This window comes from Lissotriton helveticus, chromosome 1_2 (assembly GCF_964261635.1).
Source record: "Lissotriton helveticus chromosome 1_2, aLisHel1.1, whole genome shotgun sequence".
Taxonomy (NCBI): domain Eukaryota; kingdom Metazoa; phylum Chordata; class Amphibia; order Caudata; family Salamandridae; genus Lissotriton; species Lissotriton helveticus.
Window position 1 is genome coordinate 411,536,724 of NC_136058.1, and position 20,429 is coordinate 411,557,152.

The 20,429-nt window shown below is 45.4% G+C and overlaps 1 protein-coding gene across 2 annotated transcripts in view; it reads right to left on the reverse strand.

The window, feature by feature from the left end:
* The window catches only part of LOC144806772 (uncharacterized), a 155,157-nt gene that overhangs the window by 57,527 nt on the left and 77,201 nt on the right, over positions 1–20,429 (reverse strand). For both annotated transcript variants that reach the window (XM_078673000.1, XM_078673001.1), the window contains one exon: positions 14,973–16,671. In XM_078673000.1, the coding sequence (XP_078529126.1) occupies positions 14,973–16,641 (1,669 nt within the window). In that variant the 5' untranslated portion in view covers positions 16,642–16,671. The remainder of the gene's footprint in view (positions 1–14,972; positions 16,672–20,429) is intronic.

Here is a 20,429-nt window from a genome sequence, read left to right on the forward strand (position 1 = left end):
TGCACCACGACTGAAATCACGCAATGGGAAGCTGAAATGCTGAGCAACACGTATGACAATGCCCCGAGCAAGCCTTGTCGCCGCCAGATCCCGGTCACCCTTGGCACGAGTAGAACCCTGAACACCACTCGCCCTCCCAGGCGGCCTACCCAAATAATAACCATCCAACCCTGTCAGCCTGGTCCAAGATCACTACCTACGCGTTGCTGCATGTTACTAAACAGTCAGTTAGCAGTTAAGCATGCCACTCAAATAGCCGAAACCATCTTAGGACACAAAATTGACTTCTGCTTTCCAACTGAAACCCAGCTGAATGACCACTCATCTTCTTTTATCAATTTCCTCGACCAATAGGGCTTATCAATCATCCGTACGACCGCTAAGATCGTATTGGCGGTGGATTAACCATTATAAACAACAAGCATTGGAAATGCAATAGGTCTCGGATTTATTTGAGTTAGAGCTAATGGCATTGTAAATGGCAATGTCTTTTAGCCATGTGTTATGGAGTGTATGCATGTGGTGTGAAATGGAATTATGTGGTTTGGATTGGAATTGTTCACCCTGCACGCTCACACACTGTTCACCCTGCACGCTCACACACTGTTCACCCTGCACGCTCACACACTCACCACTCTGCACTCACCACTCTGCACTCACCACTCTGCACTCACCACTCTGCACTCACTACTCTGCACTCACTACTCTGCACTCACTACTCTGCACTCACTACTCTGCACTCACTACTCTGCACTCACCACTCTGCACTCACCACTCTGCACTCACTACTCTGCACTCACTACTCTGCACTCACCACTCTGCACTCACCACTCACTACTCTGCACTCACCACTCTGCACTCACCACTCTGCACTCACCACTCTGCACTCACTACTCTGCACTCACCACTCACTACTCTGCACTCAAAACTCACTACTCTGCACTCACCACTCACTACTCTGCACTCAAAACTCACTACTCTGCAGTCACCACTCTGCACTCACCACTCTGCACTCACTACTCTGCACTCACTACTCTGCATTCACTACTCTGTACTCACCACTCACTACTCTGCACTCACTACTCTGCACTCACCACTCTGTACTCACTACTCTGCACTCACTACTCTGCACTCACCACTCACTACTCTGCACTCAAAACTCACTACTCTGCACTCACCACTCTGCACTCACCACTCTGCACTAACTACTCTGCACTCACTACTCTGTACTCACTACTCTGCACTCACTACTCACTACTCTGCACTCACTACTCACTACTCTGCACTCTCTACTCACTACTTTGCACTCACTACTCACTACTCTGCACTCACTACTCTGCACTCACTACTCTGCACTCACTACTCTGCACTCACTACTCACTACTCTGCACTCACTACTCACTACTCTGCACTCACTACTCACTACTCTGCACTCACTACTCTGCACTCACTACTCTGCACTCACTACTCACTACTCTGCACTCACTACTCTGCACGCACTACTCACTACTCTGCACTCACTACTCACTACTCTGCACTCACTACTCACTACTCTGCACTCACTACTCACTACTCTGAACTCACTACTCTGCACTCACCACTCACCACTCTGCACTCACCACTCTGCACTCACCACTCTGCACTCACTACTCTGCACTCACTACTCTGCATTCACTACTCTGCACTCACTACTCACTACTCTGCACTCACTACTCTGCACTCACTACTCACTACTCTGCGCTCACTACTCACTACTCTGCACTCACTACTCTGCACTCACTACTCACTACTCTGCACTCACTACTCACTACTCTGCACTCACTACTCACTACTCTGCACTCACTATTCTGCACTCAATACTCACTACTCACCACTCACTACTCTGCACTCACTACTCACTACTCTGCACTCACTACTCTGCACTCACTACTCACCACTCTGCACTCACCACTCTGCACTCACCACTCTGCACTCACTACTCTGCACTCACTACTCTGCACTCACTACTCACTACTCTGCACTCACCACTCACTACTCTGCACTCACCACTCTGCACTCACCACTCTGCACTCACTACTCTGCACTCACTACTCACTACTCTGCACTCACTACTCACTACTCTTCACTCACTACTCTGCACTCACTACTCACTACTCTGCACTAACTACTCACTACTCTGCACTCACTACTCTGCACTCACTACTCACTACTCTGCACTCACTACTCACTACTCTGCACTCACTACTCTGCACTCACTACTCACTACTCTGCACTCACTACTCTGCACTCACTACTCTGCACTCACTACTCTGAACTCACTACTCACTACTCTGCACTCACTACTCTGCACTCACTACTCACTACTCTGCACTCACTACTCTGCACTCACTACTCTGCACTCACTACTCACTACTCTGCACTCACTACTCTGCACTCACTACTCTGCACTCACTACTCACTACTATGCACTCAATACTCTGCACTCAATACTCTGCACTCAATACTCACTACTCTGCACTCACTACTCACTACTCTGCACTCACTACTCTGCACTCACTACTCTGCACTCACTACTCACTACTCTGCACTCACTACTCACTACTCTGCACTCACTACTCTGCACTCACTACTCTGCACTCACTACTCTGCACTCACTACTATGCACTCACCACTCTGCACTCACCACTCACTACTCTGCACTCACCACTCTGCACTCACCACTCTGCACTCACCACTCTGCACTCACTACTCTGCACTCACCACTCACTACTCTGCACTCAAAACTCACTACTCTGCAGTCACCACTCTGCACTCACCACTCTGCACTCACTACTCTGCACTCACTACTCTGCACTCACTACTCTGCACTCACCACTCACTACTCTGCACTCACTACTCTGCACTCACCACTCTGCACTCACTACTCTGCACTCACTACTCTGCACTCACCATTCACTACTCTGCACTCAAAACTCACTACTCTGCACTCACCACTCTGCACTCACCACTCTGCACTCACTACTCTGCACTCACTACTCTGCACTCACTACTCTGCACTCACTACTCACTACTCTGCACTCACTACTCACTACTCTGCACTCTCTACTCACTACTCTGCACTCACTACTCACTACTCTGCACTCACTACTCTGCACTCACTACTCTGCACTCACTACTCTGCACTCACTACTCACTACTCTGCACTCACTACTCACTACTCTGCACTCACTTCTCTGCACTCACTACTCTGCACTCACTACTCACTACTCTGCACTCAGTACTCTGCACTCACTACTCAGTACTCTGCACTCACTACTCACTACTCTGCACTCACTACTCACTACTCTTCACTCACTACTCACTACTCTGCACTCACTACTCACTACTCTGCACTCACTACTCTGCACTCACCACTCACCACTCTGCACTCACCACTCTGCACTCACCACTCTGCACTCACTACTCTGCACTCACTACTCTGCACTCACTACTCACTACTCTGCGCTCACTACTCACTACTCTGCACTCACTACTCTGCACTCACTACTCACTACTCTGCACTCACCACTCTGCACTCACTACTCTGCACTCACTACTCTGCACTCACCACTCACTACTCTGCACTCAAAACTCACTACTCTGCACTCACCACTCTGCACTCACCACTCTGCACTCACTACTCTGCACTCACTACTCTGCACTCACTACTCTGCACTCACTACTCACTACTGTGCACTCACTACTCACTACTCTGCACTCTCTACTCACTACTCTGCACTCACTACTCACTACTCTGCACTCACTACTCTGCACTCACTACTCTGCACTCACTACTCACTACTCTGCACTCACTACTCACTACTCTGCACTCACTACTCACTACTCTGCACTCACTACTCTGCACTCACTACTCTGCACTCACTACTCTGCACTCACTACTCTGCACTCACTACTCACTACTCTGAACTCAGTACTCTGCACTCACTACTCACTACTCTGCACTCACTACTCACTACTCTGCACTCACTACTCACTACTCTGCACTCACTACTCACTACTCTGCACTCACTACTCTGCACTCACCACTCACCACTCTGCACTCACCACTCTGCACTCACCACTCTGCACTCACTACTCTGCACTCACTACTCTGCACTCACTGCTCACTACTCTGCACTCACTACTCTGCACTCACTACTCACTACTCTGCGCTCACTACTCACTACTCTGCACTCACTACTCTGCACTCACTACTCACTACTCTGCACTCACTACTCACTACTCTGCACTCACTACTCACTACTCTGCACTCACTATTCTGCACTCAATACTCACTACTCACCACTCACTACTCTGCACTCACTACTCTGCACTCACTACTCACTACTCTGCACTCACTACTCTGCACTCACTACTCACTACTCTGCACTCACCACTCACTACTCTGCACTCACCACTCTGCACTCACCACTCTGCACTCACTACTCTGCACTCACTACTCACTACTCTGCACTCACTACTCACTACTCTTCACTCACTACTCTGCACTCACTACTCACTACTCTGCACTAACTACTCACTACTCTGCACTCACTACTCTGCACTCACTACTCACTACTCTGCACTCACTACTCACTACTCTGCACTCACTACTCTGCACTCACTACTCACTACTCTGCACTCACTACTCTGCACTCACTACTCTGAACTCACTACTCACTACTCTGCACTCACTACTCTGCACTCACTACTCACTACTCTGCACTCACTACTCTGCACTCACTACTCACTACTCTGCACTCACTACTCTGCACTCACTACTCTGCACTCACTACTCACTACTCTGCACTCAATACTCTGCACTCAATACTGACTACTCTGCACTCACTACTCACTACTCTGCACTCACTACTCTGCACTCACTACTCTGCACTCACTACTCACTACTCTGCACTCACTACTCACTACTCTGAACTCACTACTCTGCACTCACTACTCTGCACTCACTACTCTGCATTCACTACTCTGCACTCACTACTCTGCACTCACTACTCACTACTCACTACTCTGCACTCACTACTCTGCACTCACTACTCTGCACTCACTACTCTGCACTCACTACTCACTACTCTGCACTCACTACTCACTACTCTGCAGTCACTACTCTGCACTCACTACTCACTACTCTGCACTCACTACTCACTACTCTGCACTCACTACTCTGCACTCACTACTCTGCACTCACTACTCTGCACTCACTACTCACTACTCTGCACTCACTACTCACTACTCTGCACTCACTACTCACTACTCTGCACTCACTACTCACTACTCTGCACTCACTACTCTGCAGTCACTACTCTGCAGTCACTACTCCGCAGTCACTACTCACTACTCTGCAGTCACTACTCACTACTCTGCAGTCACTACTCACTACTCTGCAGTCACTACTCTGCACTCACTACACTGCACTCACCACTCTGCACTTACTACTCTGCACTCACTACTCTGCACTCACTACTCACTACTCTGCACTCACTACTCACTACTCTGCACTCACTACTCACTACTCTGCACTCACTACTCACTACTCTGCACTCACTACTCTGCAGTCACTACTCTGCAGTCACTACTCCGCAGTCACTACTCACTACTCTGCAGTCACTACTCACTACTCTGCAGTCACTACTCACTACTCTGCAGTCACTACTCTGCACTCACTACTCACTACTCTGCACTCACTACTCACTACTCTGCACTCACTACTCACTACTCTGCACTCACTACTCTGCACTCAATACTCACTACTCTGCACTCACTACTCACTACTCTGCACTCACTACTCTGCACTCACTACTCTGCACTCACTACTCTGCACTCACTACTCACTACTCTGCACTCACTACTGACTACTCTGCACTCACTACTCACTACTCTGCACTCACTACTCTGCACTCACTACTCACTACTCTGCAGTCACTACTCTGCACTCACTACTCACTACTCTGCAGTCACTACTCACTACTCTGCAATCACTACTCTGCAGTCACTACTCACTACTCTGCAGTCACTACTCTGCACTCACTACTCTGCACTCACTACTCATTACTCTGCACTCACTACTCACTACTCTGCACTCACTACTCACTACTCTGCACTCACTACTCACTACTCTGTACTCACTACTCTGCACTCACTACTCTGCACTCACTACTCACTACTCTGCACTCACTACTCTGCACTCACTACTCTGCACTCACTACTCACTACTCTGCACTCACTACTCACCACTCTGCACTCACCACTCTGCACTCACCACTCTGCACTCACTACTCTGCACTCACTACTCTGCACTCACTACTCACTACTCTGCACTCACTACTCACTACTCTGTATTCACTACTCACCACTCTGCACTCACTACTCTGCACTCACTACTCTGCACTCACCACTCTGCACTCACTAATCGGCACTCACTACTCTGCACTCACTACTCACTACTCTGAAAGCAGGCAAGGCTACCGACTAATTTTACACTGGTCACGGTTAACACTCTTCTCTAGAAGAGAATAGACACGTTTATCTTGGTGGGTTGAATTTTAAAAAACACATGGCGCACCCTGGTGTCCAATAAAGAATAGGCGATCAGTAACGTGCACGCTCAGAGAGCAGACTGTACTGAATGTTCTGTGTACATTCGCAGAATCCTTCAAAGCACATCTGACATCATTCTTTGCTCCCGCCATTCCGGTACTTTACACTGCAAACACTCCCGCAAGTCCATGCAATTAGAGGACATAACATTCTAAACAAGCACCTACCTCTCAGTGCCCTCACTGCGTGAAACTTCTCGATGCCGGCCAGGAAGAGAGCAGTGATCGGCGGCGGCGGGGACGCTGGCGCCGTGAGCGCGACTGAATCCGCGCGTGGCCAGCTCTTGTCGCACCTCTCCCATTGAGAATGCTGGGCGCGTGCCCAGCTCTTGTCTCCTTTTGTCAGCTTTGGAGACTGAAATGATTGCAATATATCTCTGCCGAGAACGCGCTTTCAGCGCGTCTCTAGGCCGAGACCTAAAAACTATCTGTGCTTAACTCCATTCCTCAACACAAAATACCCTAACTTTGAATATGTAGGAGTTCAACTCTCATCCAAAGGCCCCAACTCTATCAAAATTCATGTCATCTATCACCCTCCTGGTGAAAAATGACAAATCTTTGAGGACTAAACAAACCTATTAACGCAAAACTACCTTAAAGGCAGTGCAGACGTTCTACTAGGAGACCTGAATCTGCACTTGAACAATGCCGATGATCCAACATTACAAGCCCTATCCACCCTCCTGGAAGCGAACGATCTCACCCAACACTGCAATAAACAAACTCATACCAAGGGCTCTATCCTTGTGTTGTATAATGACTCTAGGACCCTAGTGTAATTTTCCCGATTCATGCCCATATATAGGTATAAATTACCCTATCTTTATGTAGGCATAGAAATCATAACCATATTTAGACTTAGCCTACGCAGCCCAAATACGGCATGGCTACTTCCATTAGTTCTGAGAATCCAAAACGATTTCTTGGAAAAACCCGCCTTCAGCAGCTAGGGACTTCCCCTTGTTTGAATACTAATTTATCTAAGAAATCATGGAGTTTTCAAAGAACTGAGTCTTTGATGACGTTAGTATGTCCAACCGTACGTCAAACTCGGCACCTTCAAGGTATAAATATGCCCACATTTGCCCAGACAAACACACGGTGGTTTGGAGCAGTTTGACTATCTACTTGCACGATGCATCACGCCACAGCAAGTGCCTAAGGAACCGACCCTCCAGCAGACGCACTGAGAGACACTGTCTTTTCCCTGGGTGAGAAATCCAGCTCCAGTGTTTCCAGGCTACCCTTGTGGGTTGCTGGGAAATCGAGCCCTGAGAGAGAGATACAAGACCTCCTTCATTCTAAACCAAGGTACGGAGCTGATTAGACCCGTAGAGAATTCTTTGAATAGATTCTTGGCAAAAAGAATACTGAAACTAAGCTACACCTCACTTACTTCTTCCCTTGTACTAGACCTAGGTTAGGTACACCGGGGTAGGCATATTTTAGAAGCACCAGTTCAGTACTTTTAGTCATTATTTATTAATGTATGTATTTTATGTTATTTTATATGGCTTAGAAACCATACCATGCTTTTACAGCACTACTTTATAATACTCTTTGTATTATATGCCGTGTACTTTATAACCAGTATTACGATTGTAGTAGTTCATTTCTTGTGCTTGAGAAAGAAGACTGTTCAATAAATACTTTTATTGAAAACGCCCGTCTCTCTATTTTCTCTGCACCTCTGGTGAAAAGAAGCATGCACGATTAACTGAGTGAAATGACTATCTATTGTTTTCGCGACTCTAGAGATTGATTTCTTATTCTTGCGAAACAAAGTTGTCATGTTTATGCGGTTGTCAGAAACGAATCCCTTCTTGTCTATTCTAGAAAGTTTCTAGTGACCTCTGAGCTAGCTGGCACTCACAATTAAGTCCAATATATCCGGCAGAGACCTAGTAGACCTCAGTCCTACGTCTAAACTATAGTATATGTTATTCAAATGCACAGAGCCTATTGGGAATATAGGAACTACACTACACTTGATGCAATCATCTCCAAGCAGAACACCTTATCCCTCCGTTCTATCCTACCCACCGACTGGACTTACCACCACCTAATTCATTTCAATCTCAATGCCATCCGACCAAAGGCCCACCCCCAAAATACCCGGCACAAGCACTGAGCGAGGAACATACACTGAATCTCCCAGGCAGAGTTAGAAGCGTTAGTCAGTTCCCAAATTTCAAGGTGATGATCTCACTGCCTACTACAACAGAAACATGGGAGAACTCCTCGACATAGACGCCCCTTTGAAACTCAAGAAATCAAGAATTATCCCTTCCAGATCTTGGTTTAACAAAGACCTTAACAAAGAGGCAACAACTCCGGTTGGCTGAAAGAAACTGGAGACAACAACCCTTGTTAACACATCTTGCGATATCGGGAACTAAACGCATAAAATACAAAACACACATCTTCAGAGAAAAACCCTCTTCTTCTGAGCCCAACTTGACCGTTCTAGGAACAGACCTAAAGCCCTTCTCACCATCATCAAACAGCAAACCTCCTCTGTCCCTCAAAACTCAATAAATGACTCTACCATGCGCTGCAAAGATCTAACATTGAACTCTCTCTTGACCCACCCATCTCTCCGTCCTACACCAAAGATGTCCCCCCTAGCAAAGAGGGTCTACCCAAGGCCCTACCTCCAACTAATGGTCGTCACGCCAAACTCACCCTATGCCAGCTGGACTGAATTCGACAATGTCCCTTGAGAAGAAGTGCTCCAATTACTCGCTTGCATGAAACCAACATCGCACATTCTGATCCCCTCCCTCCTGAGCGTGTCAAGAATCACTGTCACATCATATCTCGCCTGCATGGACCAAAATCATCAACTCCTCCTTTTCAAGAAGCTCCATGCCAACCTCCCTCAAACTCGGCCAAGTCACCCCCCTCATCAAACAACACAGACGCCGACTAGAACAACCTTAACAATTACATACCTATATTTATTCTCATTTACCTTCAGAAGCATGTCTCATCAAAGCACAAGAGTGCCTGACGAACTTAGTAGTCCATACGCTGGTACTTTTTAGACTGGATTATTGGAACTCTTTCCTGTCTGGCCTTCCCAGAGAAAATTAGCATCACTGAGAAAAATGCTTCATACAGTTTTCCACTTTGTGACAGGTCACAAAGTTTTTGAATCACATTTCTTCTATACTTCGCATCCTACAATGGCTTCCAATTGAAGCAACAGATCAATGTAACACTGAATGCATCACCCACAAATCCCTCAACAACTCCACACCCTCCTACTTGGTTGAAAAACTCTAAATCTCTGGATCTGAACAAGGATCGAGAATTCGTAAAGTCCTCCTGGTGGAACAAGCGACATTCAGGCAAGAACGCTTTATAAAGCTCGCCTTCTCTGCCAGTGCTACAAGGATCTGGAACTCCCTCCCACAACCACCTTGAACAACCACAAGTCTTGCCACAATTATAAACTCAAAATCCTCCTATTTGAGAGACACTCTGAATAATAAATCTGTGGTCACTTTTCTGCATCCACTTTTCCAATGTATCCAGATATTAACTGTATTAACTTTCTCCCCTGACGTGATCTGTGGGATTAGTCTATTGCTTATCTGTTATTTTATGGCACATCTAATCTGCATTTTGGTCTTTGTTCTTTAGAAAAGTGCTTCAATGCCCTTCAGCCAAGATTGTACTGTATAAAACCACAAAAATAAACACATTTGGTATAATAAAGAGAAACCAGAAAAAAACTCTTTTTGAAAAGTTTGTGCAAATTTGTCAAAAGATTCAAAAATTATTAGCAAATAAATAATTGCTTTTCAAAAGAAACTCTTATAACCACAAACTACGTGGGAGGGAAAGAAAGAAGAAAGAGACAGAGTGAGAGAGAAAGAAAGAAAGAAAGATAGAAAGAAAGAGAAACAGAGAAACAGAGAAAGAGTGACAGAGAGAGAGAAGGAGAGAGAGAGAGACAAAGATAGAGAGAAAGAGAGAAGGATAGAAAGAAAGAGAAACAGAGAAAGAGAGGGAGAGAGAGAGAGAGAGAGAGACACCATGGTTTAAGTGAGTTGCAAATAATTTTTAAAAATAAATTAAGATGTTAAAAGCAATCCCAATAATAAACTTCAACGTGACCTTTGTGCTGTTGATCCAGGGCTACCAGACAGCGCTAAAGACATTGTGGGGATATTCAGGAAGCATCAGTGGGAATACATTCCACCCATTCCTTACCATTGGATTTGTGGTTTGTAATTCACATCCGTCCCTCCCGCTGCCCAAACCTTGTTTACTGTACTCTTCCACAAACACGCTTTCTTTAAAAAGGCCTTTAAATCTTGTTTTTATCTGGTCACATTTGCTGTGCATTCAAAGACAGAGGTCAAATGTCAAGCTCTCTCTTTGAGAAAGCTTGGTGTTTACTTTTCTTCCAATGACTTCAAAATGAGAGAATGTATGTGACAATTCTGCTGAGTATCCATACGAGAGGAGAAGGTGTAAGATTATTTTCCTAGCACACAACAAAAAACAAGCACTGGCAAAGCCAATTGGTCTTGCCTTGCGAACCTACTGACTTTGCAAATGACTTTTAGCAGTGTCCCACACCATCAGTCGAAAAAGAAATATCCTACTGCATATTGCCGGGTTACAAAGATTGACACGTAGTTACTGAGGCCTACCTTTTGATTTTCAATCAAATGTGGTGGATATGATTAATGAAAATAGAATGCCGGGTACAGAGAGTTATTACTGTGCCATCAATAAGCTCCTTAGGTGCTGCACCTAAAAATGCTGATATTACATTTTTTTCTGAACGCCGGGAAAGGGGATTATTAGTCTGATAAGAAGCTACAAATGGTTGCTCTCTGTTGCAGGGAATCCCAGCCCACAATCAGCGCCTGAGAAGTCTCTCCCCAGTGTGAGTATGTCATTTTCGAAAAGTAGTTTGGCCTCGCTGCCGGTATTTGATTATTTTCCTCAAGATACCCCTAGCAAAGTGCCCAATAATTTCCAAATCAGCCTACGGGCTTGCCGTCTTTCACAGTATAGGGTGTAAATGCCTGAGATGTCCTGATGATTTTCTGCTTCAATATGGCCACCACGCAGGCAGCATCGAGGGTGCTGGCATTGCAGGGCCTGAATGTAATTTTTCAGCCCTCACACACCTTCTTCAGAGCAGGCACCAGGTGTGGGGTGGGGGGGCTCTCGCACTCAGGTGTATTATTCATTTATTAATTCAGTGTTTTATATAGTGCCAACATGACCCAACTGGGTATCAGAGTGCTTCACAGTTCTATAGCATTGTACTTCTGACATTTGGTTTGATTAGTCCTTTAAACAAACTACCAAGTATACATATTCACTTTTAAGTGGAAAGCATTTCTACTTTACAAATAATACATGTCCTAAACATTACTAGAGATCAACTTGCATTACAATAGTATGTGTCCTAAATATTACAACATGTGACATTTTAGAAATACATGTACTAAGAATACCTCATATCATTTGGTACAGTGGATTGTACGTAGCAAACAGACTGGTTACAGAATATATAGCTATTATCCTATACTGCTTTCGGCCCGGAAACGTTGTACAGATGGGGCAGGGTCGCGTCATGATGCTGCTGGTGAGAGTTGCCAAAAGATGCTTCAATGGCATGCCCTCTGTACATGCCAATGTCCCCTCCACCCCAAGCCGTCCTTCCAGTACCTTAGTTGCCAACTTTACAGTCGGCAGTGAAGTTTCTGGTCGGCAGCAGTAGACATGAGCACTTTAGTTGAAACGGCTGCTACCATTATGCGAAGGGGAGGTGGTGAAGGCAAGAAAATGAAGTAATTTGCTTTTATACATTACAAGTAAGGAGAGGCAAGCAGCGATGAGTGAGACAGTGAGGAACTGGCTCTCTTACTTTGAAGTCCGAGAAAGAACAGACTTTTTAGGGGAAACATCATCTGACATTTGATCTCGGTCTGTGAATGAACAGCAAATGTGACGAGATAAGAACAAGAATTATAGCTATTTACAAAAAAGCTTGGAGCGAGTGAAAAAAGTGTTCATATGAAGTGCTCTAAGACAAAGAAAAAAGAAAAAGTGCCTAAAGCAGTTGATAATATGGGACCATTACAAGTATACAAGTAACGGGACGGTGCTCCTTGGGAGGGAACAATCTACGAAAAGGAGGGACAAGTAGGAAAGATTAGCCATTTGGAAGCAAGGCTGTTTAAAGGAGAAACAAATAAAAAGTAATGGGTGAGCAGTAAGCCCACAAAGTTAAGCGCTGTTGCGGCAAGACCTAAAAAAAAGAACTGAACTGTTTCAGAATATATCAGAATTAGTACAAATGAAGCACATTTGTTTTGTATTACTGAAGTGTGGAGAAAAATATTTGAATAAGATTGAAACACATTAATACACTAGGGGATGACATTTGCAAACATTATCATTTATGCGCAGTAAAACCATATTTCGGTGTAAATGTAATGATCATTTCAATTGAAAATGTGTTGTCTGTAATGGCAGTGCGCAACCACACCAAGTATACTCCACACTACGCCACTCAACTTCACACCACTCCACTCCAATCTATGCCACTCACCCCATGAAACAACACTCCACACCCCTCTACTCCACACCACTTACCCCACTCCAATCTATCCCACTCCAATCCACCCCACTCCACTCAAACGTACCCCAATCCATCCCACTCCAATTCACCCCATTCCAATCTATCCATTCCCGATTTACCCACCACAATCTACCCCACTCTAACTCAATCTACCCCATTCCAATCCAATCTACCCTAATACACTCAATCTAACCCAATCTACCCGACTTCACCCCAATCTACCACACTCCACTCAGATTTACCCCACTCTGCTCCAACATACCCCAGTCTACCCCACTCCACTTCAATCTACCCCAACTCTAATCTACTCCAATCTAACTGACTTCACCCCAATCTACCTCACTCTACTTCAGTCCAATTTACCTAACTCCATTTCAATGGATCCCACTGCAATCTATCCAACTCATCTACACTCATACCACAATCTACACACTCCAAACTACCACAATCTACCCAACTCCAATCTACCATAATCTACTGCACTCCACTGTAATCTACCCCACTCCACCCAATCTATCCCTCTCCACTTCATCCAATCTACCCCACTCCATCCAATCTACCCCACTCCATCCAAACCACCCCACTACAATCCACCCAATCTACCCCATTCCACTCCACCCTAATGTACCCCACAACACTCCACTCCAGTCTATCCAATTCCACTCCACCCCATGAAGCATAATTGAAGCAGCTGTTTAAAGCAACAAACAGAACTTTGCTTTTATTACTTCTGCTGTATGTTACTAGCTTACTATGAGAAGCAGAGGGAATATGTCTATTAGTTTCCTTAGATAAAGGAAGGGTGGAATATTTCTGCATGCTTCTACACGTTTCGAGCTACTGTAGCTTTTTTTTTATGGACTTTTATTGAACAGTTTCTAACATCTTTTTGCAACAAATATCTAACAGTTTTTAGGTTTATTTTTGCACAAGAGGTTTTAAGTTAATTCTTCATGTTTGCAAACATGTTAGCTGCTGCATATGTAGGAGCTACGCACCAAGGTTTGTGGGAAAGGTGATGGTGTGACCATGTATTATACAAGATAAAGTACCACCTGGTGCATATAATAAGATTATTGCACGTCACCTCAGAGTTCCAAAACCTTTGTGTATCTGTCTATCATGAGGTGGTGTGCACTTCTGGAGAACCCTGCAGTGACAACAACATCCCTGGTCAGCCCTGCTGTTGAGGCCGAATACAGACTAGGATTTTTATATCAGGAACTGGAGACGACTGCGTCTTACCCAATGTAACTGTGCAACTGGAAACACAGTTCCCTCTCCAGACTGCACATGTCTGCTATTCTCAATGAACACCACATCACTTGCATCCGACTATTACTTGTGATTCTGGCCAGTAAATCCTCCCATGACTGGTGCTATTTCCAGTTCCTCAGTCTGGAATGGGGACGAACAAGGAACAACAAGAGCTACTGGCCTATTTGTTTCATGCAGAGTCCCATTACCAGGCCTGTTTCTGCACAGGAAGGATACAGTCCTGTATGGAACCAGAGGAGGAGAATGCAAGGAAACATCTGCACCCTGTGTACTCATACTCTGGGGGTCAGTATCGCTCAGGGGGTCCCACCCAATCCCAAATGATCCCCTTGGAGACTTTCTAAAATCTGCCCATACGCATTTTTAAGAGGTTACATGTGTTAGTATGCACTCCGAGTGTCCATTTATAGTAAAACACATACCTGGGGTAGCTTCGAACAGCAATAGATGTGATTTTGTATTTCCTCTCTCCATTGAGTCTTCATCTGCAGTATGTGTATCCAGTCCCAGGAATGATGGAGGCACACACTGACCCCGCTCATCAGGACAGAGCAGTTCTGCCTTGCAGTTCTGATGTTGATGCTGTGATTCAGGATGTAGTGGTTCAAGTACGTAGTTCTGATCTGAACCCTCTGCATCAGTACAGGGAGGTTCTAGCTTGTACTTTTGATCTGAACTATGTGCATCTGCACAGGTCTGTTCTAGCTCGTCGTCCTGATCTGGTTCCTGTGCTTCAGGAAGCACTAACACTAGCTCTCGGTCCTGTGCCGCAGTGTGCAGGGGTTCCACCGAGTAGTTCTGATCTGGTTTCTGTGCTTCAGGAAGCACTGACTCTAGATCTCGGTCCTGTGCCGCAGTGTGCAGTGGATCTAGCTTGTAATTCTGATTTGAACGGTGTGCATCTGTACAGGCCGGTTCTAGATTGTCATTTTGACCTGGTTCCTGTGCTTCAGGGCGCATAGATTCTAGCTCATAGTTCACATTTGGATCCTGCGCATAAGGAAGTTCCTGCTTCAAGCATAGGTGTTGCTGTAGACGCTGGCTTTGTTGTGACCCCAACTCATCAAAGGACAACAGCCCAGACTCTAAGTGTTCGTCTGATGACATCCCATCAGGTGACACGGGTTGTAGGCACTGGTTCTCCTGGGGATCTTGGAAATCAGAACACATCAATGCTTCCTCCAAGGGATCACCAGGTCCGTTCCTATCTGGTAGCATGGGTTGTATACGGTGGTTTTGCTGTTGTTCGTGTCCTTCAGGAAATAGTGGGTGTGGGCAGAGGTTTTGTTGTTGGTCCCAGCTATTATCAGACAATGGGGATGGTTCTTGCTTCAGGGGCTCATCTGGCTCCCACTCTTCTGGGAACGCTGATTGTATGCTGTGGTCTTGCTGTAGTGTCTGCCCATCAACAAATTCTGAGTGAAGACACAGCTTTGCCTCCAGTGATCTGCATGGAGGATCTGTCTGAGGGCACCGGGATAGAGGACAATCCTGCTGTACTCCATTTCTATCTGGAAACCCAGGTTGCAAGCACTGGTCCTGGTTTGGGTGACGTAGATCAGGAAACATTGGCTGTAGACAAAGGTTTGGCTCCTCTGGACGCACTTGAACATCAGTTGGCGAGGAGAGCGTACACTCCTGCTTTGGTGCATGCCCATCAGCGAACACTGGCTGAAGACACAAGCTCGGTTCCTCTGACCTGTCCAGTTGAGGTGTCGCAAGAGACCGGCTAATAGCACAATCTCTAATGCTCGCCGGACAGGTCATCTCCAAAGACACTCCAGCATTATCTAGGTAACCTTGATCCTTTTCTATCCAGATTTTCTTAATCAGCCCAGCGACTCTAGAAGGTACGTCTTCCACAGTATTCAGCAAGTTCTCCAGTTTGTCTTCCAACTCCTCCAGCATGGATAGAAGGATAATGTGCGGCAGGTTCTCCGAAAGCGGTTCCAGCTCATTGTCCCTCTGAGTATCTTTTCGAGATCTTGAAGCTGAGACGTCATGAAGAGGATAAGATGGGACTGTGGCTCTTACGGATTCACGTGAACACTGCGCTGTCACTTTCTTTCCTGGAGCCCGTCTTCTCCCCATTCTGGTAAAGTGATGTTCAAGTCTCAATGTCTGCAGAGGAGAGGAAAAGAGAAAAGACAACACGTTATCACAGGACAGTTAGGTCAAAATACTCCTTCCTGTCTCACCAACCCCAGTGTGATGAGAATATCGCTCATTTCTAAAACCAGACAAAAATGAATCATTAAAATGTCAAAATACCCGCAACATAGTTCAAATATTATGAAAGGCACGGATTTCAAATGTTTCCAACACTATGTCTGTTCCTTGGTCTGCTCAAATTGTACACTGTGCTACCACAAAAATTGAATACTGCAACAGCCTTGCAGCAATTAAAGGGTTATAATACCCTGGCAGACAAGACTGTGCTTTCATCCTCACTTGCACTGTACAGCTCTCTTTTGCAATATTCAGTTCAGTGACTGAAGCACGTTCCAACACACCAAACTTCAACAGGATCTACAAAACGCATGTTATGTCATTGCATATATAGAGAGCATGTTCAACCTGGGGTTTCTTGGAACTGAATCAGAAATACATAAAAGAGGAGACAACCAATCAGACCCGGAAGAATCGAGCATGAATAGGTTTGTGGGTTGTCAGGTTTCTGGGAAAACACTTGAAGTTAGATTCAAATGGATTTAGCCGGGAGAGAGCTCCGAATGGAAGGAGCTTGTACCAAAGCTGCGTCCACCTGATCTGATCCTCTGTAATTTTGGAATAGAAAGCAAATTCAAGCGAGGAGATCTCTGCTTTTGTACGGGTGTATGCATTTCCACCTGGCTTGCAATGAAGTGAGGGGCTAGACCTCTCACCCCTTTAGGGCTGAGGCAGAGGGTCTTAGAGGGGATTTGTTATTTCAATATAGGTGTGGCGTGTGCCCACCTCTGTAGATCATGTAGTAAACAATCTGTGTCGCTATGAATTACTTGTAGGCTATGAATGGTGATACTGGGCATTCTTACAAATACTCGGTTGGCATGATGAGATCTAGATAGGACTGCAGCCACCCCTATTGCTTTTCTTGCCTTAAGTGGGAGGAGTGGGGTTATTCTCTTAAGTAGTTTCAGGATAAATCTGTATTTAGATCCGACTGCTCCAGCCTGCTGGTTCTTGCTAAGATTACTATTGATTATCACTCAGAGGCTTTTAGCTGTGGGGTTAGGCTCAGATAACAATCTCATTTTTGTTGGAGAGTAAAGTTGGTTCCAAAGATTGGTCTTATTCTTTAGAATTACAATCTCAGTTTGGTCAGTATCCAGTTTTAGCTGATTGAACCTCATCAAGTAATAATTAAATTGAATCATATTTTGAACCTGAAGTGGTGAGGCGGACATTCCATCAATAAAAATTAACAACTGAGAGCTGGTGTAGTTATAAAGCCTGGAACCTCTTGAAGACAGTTCTGTGACCAATAGTTTTTGCAGGTTAAGGGAGCAGAGGTATTGGCCTATAATTCTTGGTTATATCCGGGACTTCTCCCTGGTTTTTCAGTAACATGAGCTTTACAGCATTTTGAAACGCGCTTGGAGCGACAGCTTGAGCTGCTGAATTGATGAAAACGCTTTGCATGGGATTGCTCTTTGACGGAGACGCAGCACTCTCACCGCCCAGATATCCTTGGGGTACGCTTTACAAATGCTAATTGATTGATTGATTGCGGAGGTCAGAGATTCTCTGACTGCTGGAGGGCAAGGGTCAGTTGGTGACCTGGATTTGACCTTGATCACAAATTGATGGAGCTTGTTTATTTCTTCAAACAAGGATAAGGAGAGTAGAGTTCTTTTCAGACTCAACTTCAGAGTTACTGCTGCTGCAATTGTTTATACTAGCTTTAAAGAATTTTTTGTTAAGTATTTAAATTGCCACAGAATGCCCCGATAGGAGTCAGGAACGTTTTCATTTCATCTGGGGGTGACAAATCATTCAGGATATCAAAAAGCTGTTTTTATTATTTGCCTATTAAAAGGGCTTTGCACGTGCGGTTTTGCCTTTATATTCTGCAAGTTCCGTTTTAAATTTGATTTTGCTCTCTTCATCATCCCTTTCCCACCAGTGTTGACGCAATGCAGGTTTCAAATCCTTTAACTCTGGCTTGTACCAGGGCACTGGTCTGGTGCGGTTTATAACACGCTGTTGGATTTGAGGGGTGTGGGTCACTAGCCTGTCTGAGCCACAGAGTGGATTATTTTTCTTTGGAGAGAAAGCCTTCAATTGATGGTAAGAGGGAGAAGGTGTTTGAAAGTGTTGATAACACTGGCTCTGTATTTATTTTTTGGCATTTGCATATGGTTTTAATTTCCTGCTTGTGGATCAAGTTAGAAAAATCTACTGGAATACAAACGCTGATCAAATAATGGTTGGACCGTATGCAAGAAGCAATGATTATATTGGGTCGATTCAAATTATACAGCCAGATCAGATCTAAGGGATTTGGTTTTATGTGACCTGAGCATGTAATGTGTTGGTGTAAATTCAACGTCATTAACTCAGCAAATTCATTATCTTTAGAGTACGAGTTGAAGTTATCAATTCCAAAAATGAGGAAGGGAAGCAGATCTACCCCTTCAGTTTGAGTAATTTGTAAAAGAGATGTGTGGATCCACTGGTGAATAATTGCTGCTATCTCACTCCCTCCTCTGAGCTCGTCCTCTTTTGGTCATCAAAGATATAGCTCTCCTGAGGCACAGCCGGGAGATAGATTGTCCGATAATATTACTTTTAGCAATCTTGTAACTGTTGTGATTTTAAACTTGCCTTGCTCCCTTGGGCTTCATAATCTGCAACTGCACTTTAAAATTGTTTCCCGCGTAGCGGATTTATCGCTACCGCGGCTTACCTACTTTGTTGTGACGATACTGACGGGGACTCCCAAGGCCATGCCCACTACGGTTGGCCACGCCCCCCCACCTACGCCTACTTAAAGCGCTGACTGCTAGCGCGACGGTAAAGATATAGCTCTCCTGAGGCACAGCCGGGAGATAGATCGTCCGATAATATTACTTTTAGCAATCTTGTAATTGTTGTGATTTTAAACTTGCCTTGCTCCCTTGGGCTTCATAATCTGCAACTGCACTTTAAACTTGTTTCCCGCGTAGCGGATTTATCGCTACCGCGGTTTACCTACTTTGTTGTGACGATACTGACGGGGACTCCCAAGGCCTCGCCCACTACGGTCTGCCACGCCCCCCCCACCTACGCCTACTTAAAGCGCTGACTGCTAGCGCGACGGTAAAGATATAGCTCTCCTGAGGCACAGCCGGGAGATAGATCGTCCGATAATATTACTTTTAGCAATCTTGTAACTGTTGTGATTTTAAACTTGCCTTGCTCCCTTGGGCTTCATAATCTGCAACTGCACTTTAAACTTGTTTCCCACGTAGCGGATTTATTGCTACCGCGGCTTACCTACTTTGTTGTGACGATACTGACGGGGACTCCCAAGGCCACGCACACTACGGTCGGCCACGCCCCCCCCACCTACGCCTACTTAAAGCGCTGACTGCTAGCGCGACGGTAAAGATATAGCTCTCCCGAGGCACAGCCGGGAGATAGATCGTCTGATAATACTACTTTTAGCAATCTTGTAACTGTTGTGATTTTAAACTTGCCTTGCTCCCTTGGGCTTCATAATCTGCAACTGCACTTTAAAATTGTTTCCCGCGTAGCGGATTTATCGCTACCGCGGCTTACCTACTTTGTTGTGACGATACTGACGGGGACTCCCAAGGCCATGCCCACTACGGTTGGCCACGCCCCCCCACCTACGCCTACTTAAAGCGCTGACTGCTAGCGCGACGGTAAAGATA